This window comes from Hypanus sabinus, chromosome 6, assembly GCF_030144855.1.
Source record: "Hypanus sabinus isolate sHypSab1 chromosome 6, sHypSab1.hap1, whole genome shotgun sequence".
Lineage (NCBI taxonomy): Eukaryota > Metazoa > Chordata > Chondrichthyes > Myliobatiformes > Dasyatidae > Hypanus > Hypanus sabinus.
Window position 1 is genome coordinate 19,220,455 of NC_082711.1, and position 23,828 is coordinate 19,244,282.

General features: G+C 40.6%; 1 protein-coding gene across 7 annotated transcripts in view; it reads left to right on the plus strand.

The window, feature by feature from the left end:
• The first annotated feature begins 348 nt into the window (after positions 1–348).
• The window catches only part of LOC132395344 (NEDD8 ultimate buster 1-like), a 39,437-nt gene continuing 15,957 nt past the window's right edge, over positions 349–23,828 (plus strand). Inside the window, exons 1-8 of one of the 7 annotated variants that reach the window (XM_059971805.1) lie at positions 349–503; positions 8,059–8,207; positions 11,491–11,649; positions 14,723–14,790; positions 15,178–15,248; positions 16,547–16,729; positions 19,008–19,087; positions 21,603–21,709. In XM_059971805.1, the coding sequence (XP_059827788.1) occupies positions 8,079–8,207; positions 11,491–11,649; positions 14,723–14,790; positions 15,178–15,248; positions 16,547–16,729; positions 19,008–19,087; positions 21,603–21,709 (797 nt within the window). In that variant the 5' untranslated portion in view covers positions 349–503; positions 8,059–8,078. The other 6 variants (XM_059971809.1, XM_059971806.1, XM_059971810.1 and 3 more) reach the window with 6 other exon arrangements.

Below are 23,828 nucleotides of genomic sequence, written 5' to 3' on the forward strand. Positions count from 1 at the left end.
GGACTAAACAGTCGACTTTTCGAGCCAAGACCCTTCCCTCCCCTCTCCTTCCTAGTCTGGCTTCTTTCCCCTCCCTTTCCAGTCTTGATGAAGGGTCTCGGTCCATAGACGCTGACTGACCTGCTGAGTTCCTCCAGCATTGTGTGTGTGTTGCCAATGAAGAAGGAAGCTGGGAGTGTTTAATCGAAGAGGTAAAGGGCAGAATCTATTTCGAGAGGACAGGTGGAAGGGGGCGGGTCAATAACCTGAGAATGGGCGGGGCCAGATGCTGGGATTGGTCGGGTAAAGACCGGCAATGGGCGGGATCGGAGGAGGGGGCGTGGCCATGAATCCGCTCGCGGCGCTGACGCAATGACGGCTCTGACCGCAGGATTTCAGCGTCCGCTGCAAGCATTGCGAATTTACGTCACGTCGGCCTGTCCGGCTTCCGTATTTTGGTCACGTGTGTGGTCAGAGCAACGGTGAGATAGCGTCTTGAGGCCTTTCTGCTGCGGCGTGAGCAGGTAACACGATTTGGGCCTTCGTCCCTGAAATGGGAAGTCTTGTTTAAAGTTACAGAGCGCTGTCCGGTACGGGCTGCCGGGCATAGCCTTAGCCCCGCCCCGGCTGGGGGCGGAACGTTTAGGAGCGGGCTGCTGTATCGCATTTCAATGCTAGCCTTCAGCTCCACCGGTGACGACTGAGGTAAAGAGACCTAAATCCACTTTGCCAGAAACTCAGTTGGTGGGGCAGATGCTCGAATTGATAGAAAATGCTGATGGAACTCAGCAAGCCAGGGTCTGTCGATGGGAGCAAACAGTCGACGTTTCCAGGCTTGACCCAACTTCAGGAATGGAACAGAAGCCAGAATAGGAAGGAAAGAAGTACACGGTGATGTCAGAGGGGAGGTTGGGGAGCTGATAGGTGGAAGACGTAAAGAGCCAAAGCAAAAAATAATAGGAGACAGCATTGGACCTTGATGCAAAGAGGAGGAGGAGAAGAACCAGAGAGAGGTGATAGGCAGGCTCGAGGAGGAGTGAGGGGGTAACCAGAATAGGGAAAGAGTGAGGGGGAAGGAGACAGTAATTACCGGAAATTATAGATATTAGGCATCTCCTGTGTGGGAGATCAGCTGGTTGGGCAACTCCTACGAAGAAAGAAACAGTAATTATCTCAAGTTAACCTCCCCTCATCAGGATCCACCTGTTGAAGTGTGTTCGCTGTGAGTACATATATGATCAAAGTTTGTCTTACAGCAGTATTCCTTTTGGTTTCAGTTACTGGTTTAGGATATGAACGGAGATTTCCTCCTTTTTGTCTGAGCGACTGTTTCATTTTAGTCCAGAAATACCGATTCAAGGGAGTTTCCTAATTGAGTACAATATTGTTCCTGGAATTCAAGTTAACTTTAGATGAAGTAACCTGGCATTGTAACGTAACATTGCCAGTGTGACCACTCTAAACTGGCTTCAACCTGCAATATTTTGCCCCCTTCAGGTAGGTGATCAGAAGGGATGTGTAGGAGTGTATTTCCGTCGTTGACTGTTTTGTGTGGATTATGTTATCAAACATCTAAGGTATGAGGTTAGTTTACTGAGCCGCCTGTTTAGTTTCAGTTTTGAGTTTCACGTTGAGTTTGCCAGCCTGTATATTTGCCTTGCTAACTGAAACAGGAGATATCTTTATTGCGTTTTTTTTTCATAGACATCTACCACAGAAACAGACCCTCCTGCCCAGTGAAATCGAATCCCCATTTACACTAACCCCGTTTTATTCTCCGCTAATTCCATGAACTCTTTCTCAGTATCGTGCCCAACACCTTGATTCTACCACCCACCTATGCACCTAGGCAATTTGCAGTGATGAATTAGCCTTGCAATTCACTTGTCTTTAGGATGTAGACAGAGAAACAGGCTCTTTACCCCAAGTTGCCTTGCTGAGTTAGTCCTATTTGCCTGCATTTGGCCTCTATCCATATGAACTATTCCTATTTCTTTTCCTATTCATGTAACTGTAATACCTCTTTAAATGTCACATTTGTGCCCACCTCCATCACTTCTCTGACAACTCATTCCACATACTCATTATCCTCTTGTGGAAAATAAAGTTACCCCTCGGGTCCCTTTTTAAATCTTTCACCTCTGACATTAAATTTAGCCCTCTACTTTTGAACTCTCCTACCCTGAGGAAAAGACTTTGGCTCTTTACCTTATCTGTGCCCTCATGGTTTTATAAACTACCATATGGTCAGCCCTCAGTGTCACACATCAGGGAAACGCATCCAGGTGAATCTAACGTTAGTCTCCTCATGAGACCTGGTTACACAACTCTCAAATATAATTTGCATCTCCTCCAATTTAATAACATCCTTTTTAGCAGGGGAGCCAGATCTGCTCTAAATGTGTATTTATCAAAGGCTTGTCCATCTGTAACATGACATCCCAGCTCCTTTACTCATACCCTGACTGATGAAGGCAAGTGTCCATCTGTCTTTTGTTTTAATTATAGGTACTTAGCAACTCAGCATCTCGGGGTTGGGTGGAGGGGGGGGGGGGGTTCTGTGGAATCACTAGCTTCCATGTGAAGGATTTTTACATATACACCCTCACTTACAGGCACCTTATTTGGAAACTGCGACTGCTGTTCTATACATGGCTTGTATCTATGTCAAGTCCTGTACAAATATTATACACTTGAATGAAGAAGAATAGCCCTTAACTCAGCAGCGGAGTTATCGGGGCACCATCTTTTGACAGTGTTTCCGTAGCAAGCTGTTCTTCGAGGCCAAGTTGCTAGCTCGACACTCAGCCCGTCTTGGATTCGAACTCGGGAACCTTCGCTCCGGAGTCCGGCGCTGATATTATTGCGCCACCAAGAGGGACATTCATTTGAATGAGATTGAATTAAAAAAGACATTTTAGCTGAAAACATCTTGGAGGTGTTAGTAATGGTCTTTCAAGAATCACTAGATTCTGGAATGGTTCCAGAAGACTGAAAAATTGCAAATGTTTCTCCACTCTTCCAGAAGGCAGGGAGGCAGAAGAAAGGAAACTATAGGCCAGTTAGTCTGACTTCAGTGGTTAGGAAGGTGTTGGAGTCGATTGTTAAGGATGTGGTTTTAGGGTACTTTGAATTGGTTGGTGTTGAGAACTTGGATTTTCAGAATACCTTTGACAAGGTGCCACACATGAGGCTGCCTAACAAGCTACGAGCCCATAGTATTAGAGGAAAGATTCTAGCATGGATAAGGCAGTGGCTGATTGGAAGAAGGCAAAGAGTGGGAAGAAAGGGAGCCTTTTCTGGCTGGCTGCCGGTGACTAGTGGTGTTCCACAGAGGTCTGTGATGGGACTGAATCATTTTACGTTATATGACGAAATTGATGACTTTGTTGCAAAGTTTGCAGGTGATATATAGATAGGTGGAGGGGCAGGTAGTTTTGAGGAAGTAGATAAGCTACAGAAGGACTTAGACAGATTCGGAGAATGGACAATGAAATGGCAGATGGAATACAGTGTCAGGTAGTGTATGGTCATGCACTTGGGTAGAACAAATTAAAGGGTTGACTGTTTTCTAAATGGAGAGAAAATGAAAAAAAAAACTGAGGTGCCGAGGGTTTTCGTAAAGGTTAATTTGCAGTTTGAGTCTGTGGTGAGGAGGCAAATGTGATGTTAGCATTTATTCCAAGAGGACTAGAATATAAAACCAAAGATGTAATGATGAAACTTGATAAAGCACTGGTGAGGCCTCACTTGGAGTATTGAGAGCAGGTTTAGGACCCTTATCTTAGAAAGGATGTGCTGAAACAGGAGAGAGTTCAAAGGAGGTTCATAAATATGATTTCAGGATTAAATGTCTTGTCATATGCAGAGAGTTTGATGGTGCTGGGCCTGTATTCACAGGAATTCAGAATAATGAGGGGTGTCCTTATTGAAACCTATCAAATGGTGAAAGGCCTTGACAGAGTGGATGTGGTGAGGATGTTTCCTATGGTGGACCAGAAGGCACAGCCTCAGAATAGAGAGGCATACTTTTAGAACAGAGATGAGGAATTTCTTTTGCAGGAGAGTGGTGAATCTGTGGAATTCTTTGCCACAGGCAGCTGTGGAGACCAAGTTTTTATGTATATTTAAGACAGAGGTTGATAGATTCTTGATTGGTCAGGCCATGAAGGGATGTAGGGTTAAGGCAGGAGATTGGGGCTGAGAAGAAGATTAGATCGGCCATGATAAATTGGCAGAGCAGACTTAATGGGCCAAATGGCCTAATTCTGCTCCTATATCTTGTGGTCCTGTATTAATGGAACTAAGAAGAATGGTGTTAGTACAAGAAAGTACTGAAGAAAAAGGTCAGGCATCTTGAAAAGCCAGAACAGGTACGAAGTCATCTGCAGTTTTGGCTTCTTTTATATTATCAACTTGCGCCCCTCATGCCCCCCTCCCTTTACATCAGCGGTGCAGCAATGGAAACTGTGAGCGGTTTCAAACTCTTAGTGCATATCACACAGAACCTCTCATGGTCCCAGAACACATTCTACACTGTCAAGGAATCTTACCAATGACTCTACTTTCTGAGGAGGATAAAGAGAGCTGGACTTCACTCATTCATACATCACTCTACCGATGCACAGTAGAGAGCATGCTGCCCTGTAGGGAATCTACAGTGTGGTATACAGGAAGGCGCTACAACAGTCAAAACTGCCCAATGCATCATTGGTGCCAGCCTGCCCACCATCAATGACATGTATACAGAAAGATGCTGGAAAAGGGCCAGTCTCATCATGAAGGAACCTACCCACCCTGCTCACAGACTGTTTGTCCCACTCCCATCAAGGAGGAGGCTTTGTAGCATCTGCACAGGACCAGCTGACTCAAAAACAGTGAACCTTTCCCAAGTGGCAAGGCCGATCAACACCTCCACCCACTAACTTCACCACTACTTTATTTTCTGTCAGTCACCTATGTACAGCTTAGTGTCATTTTTTTAAATTGTTTTTAGTATTGTTATTTTGTTCTTTCACTTTGGTGTTTTTTGTGCTGCATCAGAGCCATTTTGTTTTCCTTGTACTTGTGCACAGGAAATGACATTAAGCGTTCTTGAATCTTGGTGAGGTTGTTTTCTCCAGAGTTGAGAGCTTGATGTAAGCTATTAAGAAAGAAACTTTCCACTAATGTGTCCACTAGTTGTTTTTCTTTTCTACATCTAATTAACTTTACAATAAATATTAGCAATAATACCCAAGATGGAAACTACCTTGAGTGTGGACATTTTCTGGAACATGTGATGGTGGGAGTTGGATCGTGCAGTGAACATTTGGAAAACCCCAGCTATATAGTAATTTTGTAAATTGATCTTTGTCCCCTTTGTCTCTATACTTATTAACCATAAGCATAAACACTGGCTTGTGGTTAAGCAATACCTGAGTTTTTAAAATTTCTTCTTTCACTTTTCATTTTCCTCTTTTCTACATTTTCACCCCACCTTCTCTGTGTGATCTCTGCATTCCTGCAGTTGTGGCCTCCTGTTCATCCCAGAATGTAATCTCTCCACCACTGGCAGCTCTGGGTACCGGACTTTGAGGCGAGTGGTCCCGGGTTCAAATCCAGCCGGCTCCTTGCACATCTTCCATCCACGCTGCGTTGAGTGTTGAGCTTGCAACTCAGCCTCATCAAAAAAATAGACAAAAATGCTAAAGAACAGCAAGGTTGCTGCCTGATGTGCCACAAGCCATGGAAAGGAACAAACAATGCTGGAGCTCTACCAGGCAGCCAAAGCTGAGGCATATTTTGCCAAACTCATTTTCCCCTGTACCTCTCCTCATCTAAAATATTTCTTAACATTGATATCAAACGCATGGAGACAGTAAGACGAGTGAACCAAACTTTTGTATACAAAAGATACAAACTTATGTATCTTTGGTCCATGCATTTATGTTTGCAACTAGTTTAATTGCTGGCTTTGAAAGATTTTTTGTGATGTCAGTTGCATTTAGATTAAAAATGGCATATTTAGAGACAGAAGTGGTTGTAGTTGTTTCCGAGGGGTTTTATTTGTACTGGGTTGTATAGTTGCTCACAATATGGCAGCTGCATGTTATTCGGGTGTCTTTTAAGAATACTTGATCCGCTCCATAGCATGGTGTTGACATGGTAATTTATAAACTGGAACCCAAAATCTGTCAAGCTAATTTTAATTTAATGTTAACCAGTCATTACATGGGTTTTCAATGCATTTAATGAGTAAAGTGGAAAGGGAAAGGAATGTATTCATCATTGCTACTTGAAATAGCCAGAGATCTGTGTAATGACTGTATGGACAACCAAAGTGATCAAAAACACAATACTGAAATCCTCAGCATAAATTTTATAAACCCAGAGGTATCTCTTTTGAAATGTATAGCATTTTGTATTGATGAGGATAATTTGGAACATTGTCACTTTAGCCAGTTAATTTGCTGTACTTACACAGTTCCAATTTACATGGTTAAGTTTTCAGAGTGGAAACGTGGAATGCTTATGTAGTGATATAAGATCTTTGTGTAGATAAGCATTCTAACTTGTAGCATCCCAGAATAAATTAATTCAATAACCTTTTTTCATCTGTTTAGACATTATATATGCAAGGATGTTAATAAACCATCAGACAGTGTTTTCACCTTAATGGTTTTCTCTATCATTCTTAATGTATGGCAACTGCAGATTGCACAATTATAGTTAGATTGGTATTTAGGTGTTCATTTATAATTATTTGTAACTAGTTTAATTGCTGGCTTTGTGAAAGAATTTTTGTGATGTCAGTTGTATTTAGAGTAAAATAGGATTAAAATTGGTAGATTATTCTACCTTTTGGCCTCTTTTCTCCAACATTTCTCCACATGGAAGGTTAGTTAAGAAGGTTCAGTCGTTAGGTATTAATGCTGGAGTAATAAAATGGATTCAACAGTGGCTAGATGGGAGATGCCAGAGAGTAGTGGGGGATAATTGTTTATCGGGATGGAGGCCGGTGACTAGCGGGGTGCCTCAGGGATCTGTTTTGGGCCCAATGTTGTTTGTAATATACATAAATGATCTGGATGATGGGGTGGTAAATTGGATTAGTAAGTATGCCGATGATACTAAGGTAGGAGGTGTTGTGGATAATGAGGTGGATTTTCAAAGCTTGCAGGGAGATTTATGCCGGTTAGAAGAATGGGCTGAACGTTGGCAGATGGAGTTTAATGCTGAGAAGTGTGAGGGTCTACATTTTGGCAGGAATAATCCAAATAGAACATACAGAGTAAATGGTAGGGCATTGAGGAATGCAGAGGAACAGAGAGATCTAGGAATAACTGTGCATAGTTCCCTGAAAGTGGAGTCTCATGTAGATAGGGTGGTGAAGAGGGCTTTTGGAACGCTGGCCTTTATAAATCAAAGCATTGAGTACAGAAGTTGGGATGTAATGCTAAAGTTATACAAGGCATTGGTAAGGCCAAATTTGGAATATTGTGTGCAGTTCTGGTCACCGAATTGTAGGAAAGATATCAATAAATTAGAGAGAGTGCAGAGACGATTTACTAGGATGTTACCTGGGTTTCAGCAATTAAGTTACAGAGAAAGGTTGAACAAGTTAGGTCTCTATTCATTGGAGCGTAGAAGGTTGAGGGGGGATTTGATCGAGGTATTTAAAATTTTGAGAGGGATAGATAGAGTTGACGTGAACAGGCTGTTTCCATTGAGAGTAGGGGAGATTCAAACTAGAGGACATGATTTGAGAGTTGGGGGCAGAAGTTTAAGGGAAACACGAGGGGGTATTTCTTTACTCAAAGAGTGATAGCTGTGTGGAATGAGCTTCCTGTAGAAGTAGTAGAGGCCAGTTCAGTTGTGTCATTTAAGGTAAAATTGGATAGGTATATGGACAGGAAAGGAGTGGAGGGTTATGGGCTGAGTGCGGGTAGGTGGGACTAGGTGAGATTAAGGGTTCGGCACGGACTAGGAGGGCCAAGATGGCCTGTTTCCGTGCTGTGATTGTTATATGGTTATATTTATTTTGGGGCTTTTATTAGTAAATATTGGTTATCAAATTACATTATATTTTTCTGTAAGTTTGTGTTTCATCCAGAAGCATGACGACTGACGGCCCACCAGAGAACGTGGTCCAGGACCAAGTTAGATCACTGCTGGAGAATGAAAAGATCAAACTCTGGGAGCCTCCGTACACAACCGAAAATAAAGATGCTGCACCAGAGCTGAAAGTATGGCGCAAGATAACTCAATAACATTTGAGGCAATTGTCTTTTTTTTTAATGTATCTAGGGCTGGGCTCAACTGCCAGCATTTATTATGTATCCCCAATTGCACTTGAAGGTGGTGGCAATTCCACTTCAGAAATTGTTTAATCCTTCTGGTAAAGGTATTCCCAAAGAATTGTTAAAGCAGGGAAATGAGACGTGATGTGACAAAGCTGTACTAGATGATAAGGGGCATAGATTGAGTGGATAGCCAGAGGCAGTTTCCCAGGCTGGAAATGGCTAATACAATGGGGCATAATTTAAGGTGACTGGAGGAAAGTAAAGGGGGATGTGAGAGGTAATGTTATTCATATATTTATTTTTACCATGAATGGTGGACACGTAGATTGCCCTGCTAGGGATAGTGGTAGAGGCAGATACATTAGGGCCACTTGAGAAACTCTTAGATAAGTACATGGATAATAGAAGAATGGAGGGTTATGTCAGAGGCGAAGGGTTAAATTGATCTTGGAATGGATGAAAATGTCAGCATAACAATGTAGGCTGAAGACTGTGTAACAGAATTCTAGGTTCATGATATAGAATTTAGACTGAGCAATAATGCTGGAAAAGGAGTATATTTCCAAATCAGGGTGGTACATGCTTTCAAAGGAAACCAACAGGTAGTGGTGTTCATATGACTCTGCTGTCCTCTAGGGCTGTGATGGCCAGAGGTTGGAGAGGTACTGTTGGAGTAACTGCAGTACACCTGTAGTCATGGTGCTCGTGTTGAAGGGAATGCAGGGTGGTGAGAGAGTTTCTTGATTATCAGTGTCAAAGGTTAAAGGGAGAAGGCAGGAGAATGGGGTTGAGAGGGCTAGTAAATCGGCCATCATCAGACTCAATGAGCCAACCGGCTTAATTCTGCTCCTATGTCTTATGGTCGAATTAAGTATATATTCCTGGATAGTGTTGAACTTTGCTCCTTGCAAGTCTGTTGAGTACATAAGGTAGATGAACGTGCTGCTGAGTTGTAGATTGGCAGATATGATGTTGTAGGCATCACTGAAACATGGCTGAAAGATTATAGCTGTGTACTTAATGTCCAAGGTTACACATTGTATCAGAAGAATAGGCAGGAAGGCAGAGGGGCGGCATTGCTCTGTTGGTCAAAAATGAAATCAAATCATTAGAAGGAGGTGACATAAGGTCAGAAGGTGTTAAATCGTGGATACAGCTAAGGAACTGCAAGAGTAAAAAGATCCTGATGGGAATTGTATACAGACCCCCAAACAGTAATAAGGATGTGGTGTACAAATTACAATGGGAGCTAGAAAATGCATGCCAAAAAGGCAATGTTACAATAGTCACGAGGACTTCAGTATGCAGGTAGATTGTGGAAATCAGGTTGGTGATGGATTTCAGGAGGGTGAGTTTCTAGAATGCCTACAAGTTGGCTTTTTAGAGCAGTTTGTGGTTGAGCCCCACTGGGGGATCAGCTATTCTGGATTGGGTGTTGGGAATTGATTAGAGAGTTTAAAGGGAAAGAATCAGAATCAAATTTATTCTCACTGGTATCTGTCATGAAATTTGTTAACTTAGCAGCAATAGTTCAATGCAATACATAATATAGAAGAAAAAAATAAAATAATAATAATTAAGTAAAGCAGTCATAATATGATTGAATTCACCCTAAAATTTGAGAAGAAGCTTAAGTCAAATGTGTCAGTGGAGTAAATGAAATTACAGGAGGCGTGAGAAGAGTTGGCCAGAATTGATTGGAAATGTACACTGGCAGGCAATTCAGAAGGTACTGCACATCCAAAAGAGGAAGAAGTATTCTAAAGGAATGATGACACAACCGTGGCTAACAAGAAAAGTCAAAGCCATCAGAAAAGCCAAAAAGAGCATATAATAGAGCAAAATTTAATGGGATTTTAGAGGATTGGGAAGCTTTTAAAAACCAATAGAAGGCAACTGAAAAAGTCATTAAGAAAGTAAAGATGGAAGATGAAAGTAGGCTAGCCAATGATATTAAAGAGATACCAGAAGTTTCTTCAGATAGTTAGTGGAAAAGAAAGGCGAGAGTAGACATTGGGTTGCTAGAAAACTATGCTGGAGAGGTTGTAACGGGGGGGATAATGAAATAGTGGACAAACTGAGTAAGTATTTTGCATCAGTTTATTGTAGAGACACTAATAGTGTGTTGGAAGTTCCAGATGTTGGGGGCATGAAGTGTGTGGAGTTACCATGGCTAGTGAAAAGGTTGTTTAGAAGCTAAATGCTTTTAAGTTAGATAAGTCACCCGGACCAGATGGTGTGTACACAGTTCCGAATGAGGTGGCTGAAAAGATTGTGGAGGCATTTGTAATGATCTTTCAAGAATCTCTAGATTCTGGAATGGTTTTAGAAGACTGGAAAATTGTAAACGGCACTTTACTCTTCAAGAAAGTAGAGAGGCAGAAGAAAGCAAACTATAGGCCAGTTGGTCTGATCTCAGTGGTTAGGAAGATGTTGGAGTCTAATATTAAGGATGAGACCTCAGGGTACTTGAAGGCACATGATAAAATGGGCTATAGTCTGCATGGTTTCCTCGAGGGAAAATTTTTCTTCACAAATCTGTTGGAATTCTTTGAAGAAATAACAAGCAAGGTAGATGAGGGAGAATCAGTTGATGTTGTGTACTTGGATTTTCAGAAAGCCTTTGACAAGGTGCCCCACAGAAGGCTGCTTAACAAGCTACGAGCCCATGGTATTACAGGGAAGATCCTAGTAGATAAAGCAGTGGCTGATTGGCAGAAGGCAAAGAGTGGGAATAAAGGGACCTTTTTCAGGCTGACCGCCAGTAACAAGTGGTGTCCCACAGGGATCTGTATTGAGACTGATTCTTTTTAAGTTGTATGAAAATCATATGGATGATGGAATTGATGGTTTTGTTGCAAAGTTTACATCTATCTTCTGGTCTGTTGTAGCATTTTTTAAAAAAAGTTTTAGTAATGGTGTACTTAAAATAGATGCTAGTCTTTTTATTGCAGAGTGTAAATATAAATTACAATGCCTAAAATTATAGTGCAAGTATCTTCAAGAAAAACATTCAGTTGAAAATTAGTACTTAGAAGAATGGATAAAAGCTAGGTCACAGGTTACTTGAGTATTTCATCAGATAAAGGATGGATATGGCAGAAAAAATGCTTGTGCTGTGATTGGCCCAACTTTATATATTTGTGATTAAGTTTTGATGTGAACAATTACAGAGAATAAAAAGTACTTTAAAACTGATCTCTGCATTTTTCTTTTCCCCAATAAGGTTTTGGCTGAGAAATATGCTTTGCAGTTGTGCATCGACATTAAGAATGTGGAAAGTATCCTTGAAGGTTTGAGATGCAATGCACTGCAAGGCTTGAGTGCAAAAAAGACATTCGAAGACACTGGACTCGCAACAATACGCATTAATTACACTAGTAATGTAAGCAGCTCATAATTCTTCCCTAATTGAACGACATTAGTGAAATTTGACCTGACGAATATTTTATTGTCTGGTTGTTCAGACCACATACTAAATTCTAGGTCAAGAATGTTTGCCAAATTAGTGCCCTTTTATGAAATCAATATTTTGAAAATTGACTATTACACTTTTATTAAATTGAATCTGTGGCAGTAAGACTATTAATACGGGCATATTTCAAACAACATTCATCAGGCATTCACAGGCTTTTTCCAAAAGCAAAGGTTGTGCATGAAAGGGGAACTTGAGAGGGGAGCTTCTTCAGAGGGTGATGGGAGTGGAATGAGCTGCCATGGGCTCTATGTCTAAAAATAAACTGTTTTAATATGGCTGCTATTAGTTTGCAAAATATTAAGAAATGTAACAAAACCGTGGATGTCTAAGTTCATGCTGAACTGTTTTGTTGTAAGATTTTTCACTTTTTAAAAGGAGTTGACAGTACACCTATTTGTGTCATTATGTGAGTATATTTGTATAAGTCAAGTATCTCACTCTTGGTTTACAAGAGTTGTGCTAAAATACCTTAATTTTATTTGAGATACGGCTGAAGCCAGCATTTATTGGCTGTTCCCAATTGCCTTTGAAGAGGTGATAACAAATTAGTGTTAAACTATGCTGACTTTCTGATGAAAGTAGTCATAGTGATACAGGGTGGAGGGTTCAAGGATTTAACCCCACTGATGGCAAAGTTCAAAGTAAATTTATTATTAAAGAACATGTATCACCATATACAACCCTGAGGATTCATTTTCTTGTGGGCAATCAGAGTAAGTACAAGATTAACAGTAGAATCAATGAAAGGCCACACCCAACAGGACGGACAAACAATCGATGTGTAAAGGACAATAATTATGCAAATACAAAGAGATAACAAATGAATAATGATAATAGAACATACACAGAACACTGCAGCACAGGAACAGGCCATTCGGCCTGCAGTGTTGTGCTGAACCAGCTAAAAAGAAAATCAAAAACACCCAAACTCTAATCCCTTCTGCCTATACCACATCCATATCCCTCCATCTTCCTTACATCCATGTGCCCATCCAAACATCTCCTAAAAGCCTCCAATGTATTTGCTTCTACTGCCATACCAGGCAGCCCATTCCAGGCATCCACCATTTTGAGTTTTTAAAAAAAACAACTTGCCCATCACATCCTCCTTGAACCTTTCCCCTCTCACCTTCAATGCATGCGCTCTGGTATTAGACATTTCAATCATCTTTATCTACTCTATGGCTCTCAGAACTCTGCTCAGCCTCTGCCATTCCAGATTCTCATGATGGCTCATGCCCTCTGAACCAGACAGCATCCAGGTAAACCTCTTCTGCACCCTCTCCAGAACCTTAACATCCTTCCTATAGTGGGACAACCAGAACTGAACATAATACTCCAGGTGAGGCCTTACCAGAGTTGGTTGATAAATAAGGAATAATCATCTTGAACATAAGATGACGAGTTTTTGAAAGTAGGTTGTGGGAACGGTTCAGTGATGCGGGAGGGCAGTTGAGTGAATTTATTCTCTGATTCAAGAGCCTAATGGGTAAGGGGTAATAACTGCTCCCAAACCTGCTGGTGAGAGTCCTGTGCCTCCTGTACATTCTTCCCAATGGCAGGTGCGAGAAGAGAGCAAGGCCTGTGTGATGAGGGTCCTTGATGGAAAACAATATTTCCAAGTAGGATAGTGTGCATTTAGAGTGTGATGTTATGCTGCCATGTCCTCACATGGTCCATTTTGTAGATGGCATGTAATGTTTAGGAATGTCTCAGCCTTGTTATACAGGACAGAAACAAGCCTTTTAATTAATCAAATACACACAAACTCCCCACGTTTCCATCAACTCTTCCCACATTTCATCACTCATCTACACACCAGGTAACTCACAGTGGAAAGGGAGATCACATTCATTCATTGGAATGAGAGATGTTTCCTATGGCAGGAAAGTCTAGGACCAGAGGGGACAACCTCAGAATAGAGGGGCGTCCTTTCAGAATGGAGATGAGGAGGAATTTGTTTTGCTAGAGTGTGGTGAATCTGTGGAATATATCTATATGTCTTGATTGGTCAGGACATGAAGGGGTTATGGGGCTGAGAGGGAAAATGGATCGGTTATGATGAAAGGCAGACTTGATGGGCCAAAATTCTACTCCTATATCTTATGGTCTTCTAGTGTACAGTAAATGGACCATGGAATTGCCACCACTACAAGCTGTAATTCTATGCAAGGCATTCCTCTATTTAAATTTTTATTTTATTTAATGGATACAGTACAATAACAGATCCTTCCAACCCAATGATCCCATGTCACCTAATTACACCCTTGTGACTAATTAACCTGCTAACCTTTGGATGAAAATGGAGCACCGGGAGGAAACCCATGTGGTCATGAGGAGAATGTATCAACTCCCTTGAGACAGCAGTGGAACTGAACCCAGGTTGTTGCTTGTTACACTACTATGCTACCCCAAACCACTATGCTGTTGTGTCACCCACAGTGCACAGTACTGGTAATAGTAACTTCAAATATATTGTATTTGATTAAGCCAACGAGAGCCTTGAAGCAAGTCACGGGACTCTAGGGTATTATCGAATTATGCTTACTTGAAGACCGTTTTCTGTCTTTTTGTGAAGACATAGTCTTTTATTTCTTCATTGGTTGTAAATACATTAGCATGACCTTGTTGTTTGTGGACATTATATGTAATTGCTTTGCGAAATTATTTCACTTGTAATCCAGTTGACATCAGAATGTGTGGTGACACTTGTGGGCTGCCCCCAGTGTACCCTCAGTTGCTGTTGGTTGATAATACAAATGATGCTATTCACTATGTACGTGTGGCAAATAAACTCGAAACTAATCCAGAACAGGTTGAGAGGAGATAATCAGCCAGTCTTGTAAACTCATTCACAAGCATTTTAAGATGTTGACAGTTTCCTTCCAAACTAATTGTTGTCTGTTTCTTAGAAAATAATCAGTGGTTGTAATATGCCTTTAATTTAAAAAAATAAGTGGGCTGTTTTTTAATATTGCAGGGAAAGCGAAAGGAAAAAACAAAGCTGACAACCAAACTGAATATTTCAGCAGCTGATCTAAGAGCTGAGTATGTTTTTCATTTGTATAGTCTTCCATTGAGAACGTTAATTTCAATCTTTATCTTAAAAATGTAATGTGAATAATCATACTCATAGCCATTGCTAACAAGGTTAACATTTACTAGCTGTTATTAATACTAGTGTTACACTTCACGATTCAATAAATCCATTACGGTGGATGCGGGCTTTTGAGATTTTTGAGATACAAGCCATTATCCTAACAATACCAAACTAGCTCAGGTATTTTATATGCCCAGTTTGTACACTCCTGATACCAGCCAGTAATTCCTCACTCTGGCATTAGGAGTAGAGAACTATCGTGCATTTGAAAAATATATTCCTGTATGCTGTTCATAAGAAAAATCTTCATGATTGCATTTTTCCTTTTTGTATAGAATTGCAAAATTAACAGAAATGAATGAAGGACATTTAAAACTTATCATGAACTCTAAAGTTCTTAAAATGGGTAAGTAGATGACCATAGTAATATTATTGCTCTGCTCCAGCAGGGGTAGCAACCCTGTGATATGCTAATGTATGTAACTGTCCAGGATTTGGGTACATGCTCTGAAAGGCATTTGCCCCACTGTTATGTCATTGGATCCTTGCAGCCAACAGATAATGACCATGATTAGAACTAAGGAACAGTGGAAAATATTGTTGGCACGCAGCAGTCAGTGCTGCCCCTCGATTCTTTAAACCCCATGCATAATTGAAAAGACATATAATTATCTTTTCTGCTAAATGAAGCAGCAAATTATTTTTTTTAACAACACGAGCAGTGAGATGTTTCCTTAGGGCACACCTCACACCAGCTTGGCACTAGCAAAACAGTTGCACAAACATGTGATGTTAAATGATGTAGTTTAATATCCTCATGGAGCTGGTGTACACATCTGTATTTAGATATTAAACAGTTGGCCATTGGCTATGCTCTGCTTTTTTTTCTTCAGTCATTTGTGAATGAAAATTGGAAATTCAATGATAAAATAGCAAATATTGTCTGTAGTTTTGTGTCACCATGAATATTTTTCAGATTTCTTTTTAAAAGATTAATACTAATTTTTAAGTTTTTATAAGTGATTCATTCATTTCAATCTGTCTCATTACTTTTATTAATAGTAAAACAATGAATACATGAAAATGAGCAACAGACTCATTCTGTATTAAGGAAAAACATTTCATAATTATTATTACTGGTTCATTAACGAATAATAATCTTGACTCAAAATTACCATGGCATGCAAGAGAATTTTTTAAAGATTATCGCCAATTTTGGTCCATGCTCTGAATAGGTTTGCCAGCACTACTCTGTCATTGGGTCCTTGCAACCAACAGATAATGACCATAATTAGAACTAAGGTACAGTGAAACACTATTGTGGGAAATAATTTCATCTTGGGATATGGAACTAGCAAAATTGGTATCTAATGCTTTTCCCTAGTCACTTTTGAAGAGATGGTCATGAGAATCCTAAACAACTTCATTCCCTGAATTAATCATGTTCACAACAGTTCAGTAGTTTCACATTTACAGTTTTTTATATTTCTGTTTTAATTATTGAAATGAAACTCTCCAGTTGTCATGGCAGGATTCAAATCCAGATTAGTATTCCAGGTCTCCAAATAACCACATTGCTTCCTTAACTATAAATGAGGCTAGTTAATCCTGTTTTGTCTCCTACCCATAAATGCTGTGTGTTTGAACATAAATCTAAAGAGAATCACTGTGGTCTTCTACTAAACTATCTGACTGTTTTTCCAGATCGATCTCTTGCTGAGCAGAATGTGAGAAATAATTCGCTAATTATGGTTATGCAAATAACTGTCACTGAGGAAGAAGCAAAAGAGCAGGAGATGGTTTTCCAAGAAGAGCTAAAGGAACAGGATGAGCGGAAGGCCAAAATATCTAGGACCAGGAAGGGTGCTGAAATTTTGTCACAATATGGTGAGTTTACCCATACAGTGTTGGAATAGTGTGTTATGCCCTTCATTCTTGTGTTAATGGATTTCTCATCTGAAACAGGAGTACTTTGCAAATTTAGTTACCCTGCTTTTAACCTTCTACCTGAATGGATTAGCAGTTTCAGTACTGTGAAAAGTTTTGTTTACATTATAAATAGCTAGGGTGCCTAAGACTTGTACACAGTACTGTAAATGTCCAATTCTTGATACTGGTATTGGTGAAGAAGACATTTTGGTTCAGTTTGTCAATTCAAGCACTATCTTAAACGTTATAAACAGTTCTACTGTCATTCTGACCTTGGCTGGGGAAGCAGGCAGCATTTCAATCCTTTTCTATGCCATTGTGATGCCAGCCATGCATTAAATAGGTTTGGTATGAAATCTTGATATCTAGCCAGCAACCTCAACTGGTACATTTGGATTGAATTGGATATAGTCACATTGATTTCCCATTTAGACCATAAGACATAGGGAAAGAATTAGGCCATTTAGCATATTGTGTCAGCTCCTCCTCCATTGCATCATAGCTGATTTATTATCCCTCTCAACCCCATTCTCCTGCCTGTTTGTTGTGCTCTTTGATTCTTAACTCTTCTGTATAATTGTGATTACACTGGACAACAAAGATTTTGCTTCCTGAATACCTTTAGGTGTATCTTATGAATTTTGGGCTACTGATCATGAAAATCACCATGAAATTTCCCTATCACGCACTATTTTTTGAAATCACTTATGCGTATTATTTCAATTCATAATTCAAGTCAATTAAAATGTTGCCTACAATGTAAGCAGGAAACTTTCCTATCTTGTCCAGGCATGCTTGGGCGTGCTTCAGCAGCACGGCTGCTGCATGGCAGGACAGGTTTTAGTAATAATTATTGGGTTCAGGACTGTAAGGCAGACAGACAGACATACTTTATTGATCCCGAGGGAAATTGGGTTTCGTTACAGTCGCACCAACCAAGAATAGAGTAGAAATATAGCAATATAAAACCATAAATAATTAAATAATAATAAGTAAATTATTCCAAATGGAAATAAGTCCTGGACCAGCCTATTGGCTCAGGGTGTCTGACACTCCGAGGGAGGAGTTGTAAAGTTTGATGGCCACAGGCAGGAATGACTTCCTATGATGCTCAGTGTTGCATCTCGGTGGAATGAGTCTCTGGCTGAATGTACTCCTGTGCCTAACCAGTACATTATGGAGTGAATGGGAGTCATTGTCCAAGATGGCATGCAACTTGGACAGCATCCTCTTTTCTAACACCACTGTCAGAGAGTCCAGTTCCACCCCCACAACAACAGTGGCCTTACGAATGAGTTTGTTGATTCTGTAGGTGTCCGCTACCCTCAGCCTGCTGCCCCAGCACACAACAGCAAACATGATAGCACTGGCCACCACAGCCTCGTAGAACATCCTCAGCACCATACGGCAGATGTTAAAGGACCTCAGTCTCCTCAGGAAGTAGAGACGGTTCTGACCCTTCTTGCTTTCACCAGTCACAAAAACTTCTATGAAGGATTTTGATATTTGAGACAAATGCTTCCCAACATAACTGATTCCAAGATTAAGGAAAGCATTTTTGTTGGTCCACAATCAAATAGGTCATCGATGACAGGCAATTTGAAGAATTTCTAGTGGGACCGGAGAAAATCACATGAAAGGCATTCAGGAGGTTGTTGAAATTTTTCTCAGCATCTACAGACCACCAAACTACATGCAGCTGGTTGAAAGCATGCTTCAAGCATATAAAACCGTGAAGTGCAATATGTCACTGAAGACTCATCTTCTGCATTCCCATTTAGACCTCTTCCCTGCAAATCTTGGTGCTGTCAGTGACGAGTATGGTGAAAGGTTTCACTAGGACATTGCGGTCATGGAGAAAATGGCAACTGGAATCCGTCAATGCTGGCGAATTATTGTTGGACACTTAGGCGAGAAGCCTCAGACACTGAGTACAAATGAAAATCATTAACAAAATATTTTTAACTTGAACTATTGCAAAGCATCAGCACCATTATGCAATTAATCACATTATATTCAATAAAAGTTAATTTGTTGTTTCTCCAAATACCTGTGTGATACAAGTAGTCTGAAATTATATTTGTGTTCATCTTCAAGCAGTCTATCATAAACAAAAAAACATTTGGAGGAAGCAACACTTCTGAAAAAAATTTGTTATCCAAAGTTATTTTGGATTAAATTTGGCTTTAACTTGATTTTATATCTCTTTCTTTCCCACCCCCCCCCCCCCAACCAGGCGAGTACAGTAACGTTCCATATCTAGAAATTGCAGACCAGAAAGGGAGGCCCATTCCTATTCCAGCTGTGGAGAAAAAGGTACTTTGCTTGTCCTGATGGATAAGTTTCTTAATATCATACTTGACTTTCTAATCCTATCTGTACAAGTAAATGTCGAGTAAATGATTCAATGTAGATGGGAAATCTCTGAACCATTCAGCACAAGAATCATAGAGCCTATACAGTGCTGCACTATTCTTTGGCACACAATGTTGTGCTGACCTTTTAACCCTTTCCTTCCACTTAGCACCCCCCTCCTATTTTGAGTCTCTTAAATGTCCCTAATGTAAGTGCCTTTATCACCCCTGCAGTATGTTCCATGCACTTGCCCCTCTTTGTGTGTACAAACAAGAAAACTACCTCTGATGCCCCCCCCCCCCCCCACTACTTCGCTCCAATAACCTTTAAGTTGTGTCTTACATTAGTCATTGCCACCCTGGGAAATGTGGGGTGTGAGGTGCTGGTTGTTCACTATATTTATGCCTCTTATCCTGTTCATTGCTATAAGGTCTCCTCTCATCTTCCTTTGCTCTGAAGAGGAAAAACCCAAGCTTGCTCAAACTTGTCTCATGAGACATTCAGCTAGCTTCCCGGCAAATCGCTTCTGCATTCTCTAAAGCTTACACTTGCTTCCTATAATGAGGTGACCAGAACTGAACACAATACTCCCAAGTGTGGTCTAACCAGAGTTTTGTAGAGCTGCAACACTACCTCACAGCTCTTGAACTCGCTCCAACAACTACTGAATGCCAATAATCCATACGGCAGTGTCAAATTGCATGGTAACTTTGAGGGATCTGTGAACTTGTACCACAAGTCTATCTACATTCTATCCATATATTATCTAAAGCAACTTTCTCCAAGCGTAGATAAGGGATTAATCTTTATTTCCACTCTCCTGAGACAGGAGAAGTAATAAATAAACAGAACAAGTGCCACCCCTTGTTCTCCACCTCCCTCTGATGCTCCTTCCCCCCCCCCCCCTTCTTTCTCCTGAGGCCTCCCATCCCATGATTCTTTCCCTTCTCCAGCTCTGTATCACTTTTGCCAATCACCTTTCCAGTTCTTAGCTTCATCCCACCCCCTCCGGTCTACTCCTATCATTTCACATTTCCCCCTCCCCCCCACTTTCAAATCTCTTACTATCTTTCCTTTCGGTTAGTCCTGACGAAGGGTCTCGGCCCGAAACATCGACATCGCTTCTCCCTATGGATGCTGCCTAGCCTGCTGTGTTCTACCAGCATTTTGTGTATGTTGTTGTTTGAATTTCCAGCATCTGCAGATTTTCTTGTGTTTGCTTAATAAATCTTTCAATGTATTTATGCTATTGGTGCTCTTGAGATGCTGTTTCATACTTGCTACTGTACCTTTTGTGCCTTCATGAAATGACCCGTAACTTTTTTTAAATTAATACATGTGATGGATAACATGGGAGAAGAAATTGTGAATTTCACACTATCTTTGTTCTCCATAGCAAATTATGATGTCTTTCATGGTAATAAATTGTTTTTATGAAAAGGAAAGGGCTGGAGCAAAACATTATCTGTATCTCTCTCCTTTCACTTTAGGAAGTATCAGTATTAATTCTTGCATTTATTAAAGAAGGTCATCAAAGCTAATCAGTTCTAAAGAGCATCTCAGTGCTACAGGATGAGTTTTCTTTCTCCACTTGTGGAAAACTGTAATGGAGGATTAGTTGACAGTTATCTAATTCTGCTGTTCCTCCACATGCATTTAGTGGCATAAGACATAGAAACATTAATAGGACATTTGGCCCATCAAGTCTGCTCTGCCATTCTATCATGGCTGATTTATTGTCCTTCTCAAACCCATTCTCATGCCTTCTTCCCATAATTTTGTCACCTTTACTAATCAAGAACCTATCAAACTCTGCTTTAAGTATACCCAGTGACTTGTCCTCCACAGCTATCTGTGGCAGTGCATTCCATACATTCACCATCCTCTAGCTAAAGAAATTCCTCCATCTTCTTTATCCAATGAGATGTCATTGTATTCTGAGGCTGTGTCCTCTGCTTTTAGACATTCCCACTATTTGGCATGTCCTCTGCACATCCACTCTAGACCTTTCAATATTCATTACCTTTCAATGAGGTCCCCCCCCCCCCCCTTACTTCGCCAAACTTCAGAGAGTACAGGCCCAGAGCCATCAAATGCTCCTCATACATTTGCCCTTTCATTCCTGGGATCATTCTTGTAAATCTCCTCTAGACACTCTCCAATGTCAGCACATTCCTCCTTGAGTACTGGGACCAAAGCTGCTCTCAATACTAGAGATGTGTTTGAGCTATGCCTTATAAAACCTCAGCATTACATCCTTTCTCTTGTATTAGAAGCTCCATCCATATTAGTCAGGGATGTGACTGCCTGTGGCTTTAACATAATTTAATGTAATGCTTGCATTTTAGTCTGGTTTTTTTCATTCTTAGGATTTAAAGCTGCTAATGTCCTTTTCTAGTCAAGTCACTCATGGGATGTGGGAAGTAAAGTTACCCCATTTCAACATTTTGAAAGAAAATGTTTCATTTCTTGCTAGGCACTTTTGTTAGCCATGACATTACATGAAAAAGGCAGAGCCATCATGAAGAAGAGAGATTATGCATCAGCACTATTATGTCTGTTGGATGCAGATGAAGAATTTAGGTGACTGTTTCTTTTAATTTCATTTTTATTATGATTGGCATTAAAGAATATCGTGGATTCATTAACTATGTCGTTCAGAGCTGTTGCCCACACAAACCTTTCTTCTTGTATTCCTGAGTCTGCCAGGATATTTCAATATGAGTGCTTCATCTGCAGCAGCACCTGATACAATCTTTGCAAAGAGAACATGGTATGCTGATTTAATTAAATCCATGACTCGGATTCAGATTTATTTATCACATGTACCATCGAAACATGCAGTAAAGTTTATTGTTTGTGTTAATAACCAGCACATCCAGTGATGTGTTGGAAGCAGCCTGCAAGTGTCACCACACATTCCAGTGCCTACCATGCTCAGCAGAACAAAGTTCAAAGTAAACTTATTATCAACATACATACGTCACCATATACAACCTTGAGATCTATTTTCTTGCGGGCGTACTAAATCCAATAACCATGAATCAACAAAAAACCATACCAACTTGTTCATTCAGCCAGTCTGCAAGAGGCGACAAAATGTGCAATTACAAAAAGAAAGTAATAATAAATAAATCAGCAGTAAATATCGAGAACATGAGATGAAGAGTCCTTGAAAGTGAGTCCATTGGCTGTGGGAATATTTCAATGATGGGGCAAGTGAAGTGGTTCAAGAGCCTGATGGTCAATGGGTAGTGATCTAGTGGTACGAGTCCTAAGGAACAACTCCTCTTACCTGGATATTGACCATATCCTTCCTTCTCTGCATATTCAAAAGTTCAAAGTACATACTTTTTACACCCTTGAGATTCTTCTTACAGGCAGCTCTGTGCCTGTTTAAGAGTCACTTACTTACTCCACGCTGTCCGCCATCTCCACTCCTGGCAGTGCATTCCAGGCTCCACCCATGTTTAGAAAATAAAACTCAAAAAAACTTGCTTTGTATGTATCATTTATGACCCCCCCCCCCTGCCCCAAGTCATATATATATGTCCTCTAGTAATAGACATTTTTACTAGTCAATAATTTTAAACTGGGGAGAGAAACTCATTACTGAAATCAGCAAATTAGTGTTTTACTTCAGAACCAGTGTTAGACACCTTGCATTTTTTTTGTTTGATCACATTGTGCTCCCCCATACACAATTATTTTTGGGTGAAGTTGGTGTTTATTTTCCTCCTGTCTATCAGTTCTATTTTCCCTTCTTTCCAATTCCACCACTTTTTCATACTTCTCTTTGCCTACTTCATGCTCAATTGCTGCTAGTTTTCACAATGTTTGCTTATGCTCTTTTTCACTATTTTATATTGTAACTTGCAGTAATTTTGTCTTGTACAGTACTGCTGTCACAAAACAACACATTTCACAACGTATGTTAGTGACAATAAATCTGATTCCGATGTTAGCAGCACATATTCCATCTGGGTAGCCTCCAACCTAATAGTATGAACATAGATTTCTCTAACCATAATTTCTTTTTTCTTCCTACCCCCCCCCCTTCCCCTTTAACATTTCCCCTTCTGGTTTCCCTGGTGTCTCCCCTTTTCACCTGTGTATCATCTCCCTCTGGTAACCCTCCTTCCCTTTCTCCCATGGTCCACCCTTCTCTCCAATTTCTTCTTCAGCCCTTCTTCCATCTGTCACCTCCCAGCTTCTCACTTCACACCCGCCTACCTTCCCCCTCAACTGGTTTCAGCTACCATTCTCTAGCTTGTACTCCTTCCCCTCCTCCCCACCCCCCCCCCCATCTTCTTCCCCCTACCTCTCCAGTCCTGATGAATGGTGTCGGCTTGAAATTGAAATGTCAACTCTTTATTCCTTTACATAAATGCTGCCTCACTTGGGCTATGTCCACACTACCCCGGATAAATCCATAACCGAAGCTTTTTCTCTTCATTTTTACCCTTCATCCACACTAAAACGGCGTTTTCGTCCCCCAAAACCAGAGATTTTCAGAAACGCTCTCCAGGATGTGTAATTTTGAAAAGGCCACTTGGCCGAAGCAGTGTGGACAGGGTAACCGGAGAAATCTAAAAACGCTGTCGTGACTTGCCGGAATAGATTGTGACGACAGTGTGCCATTTAATTGTTTTCTTGAACGCAACCTAACAATTTCAGAACAGATGGCAATGAGGCTGAAGCC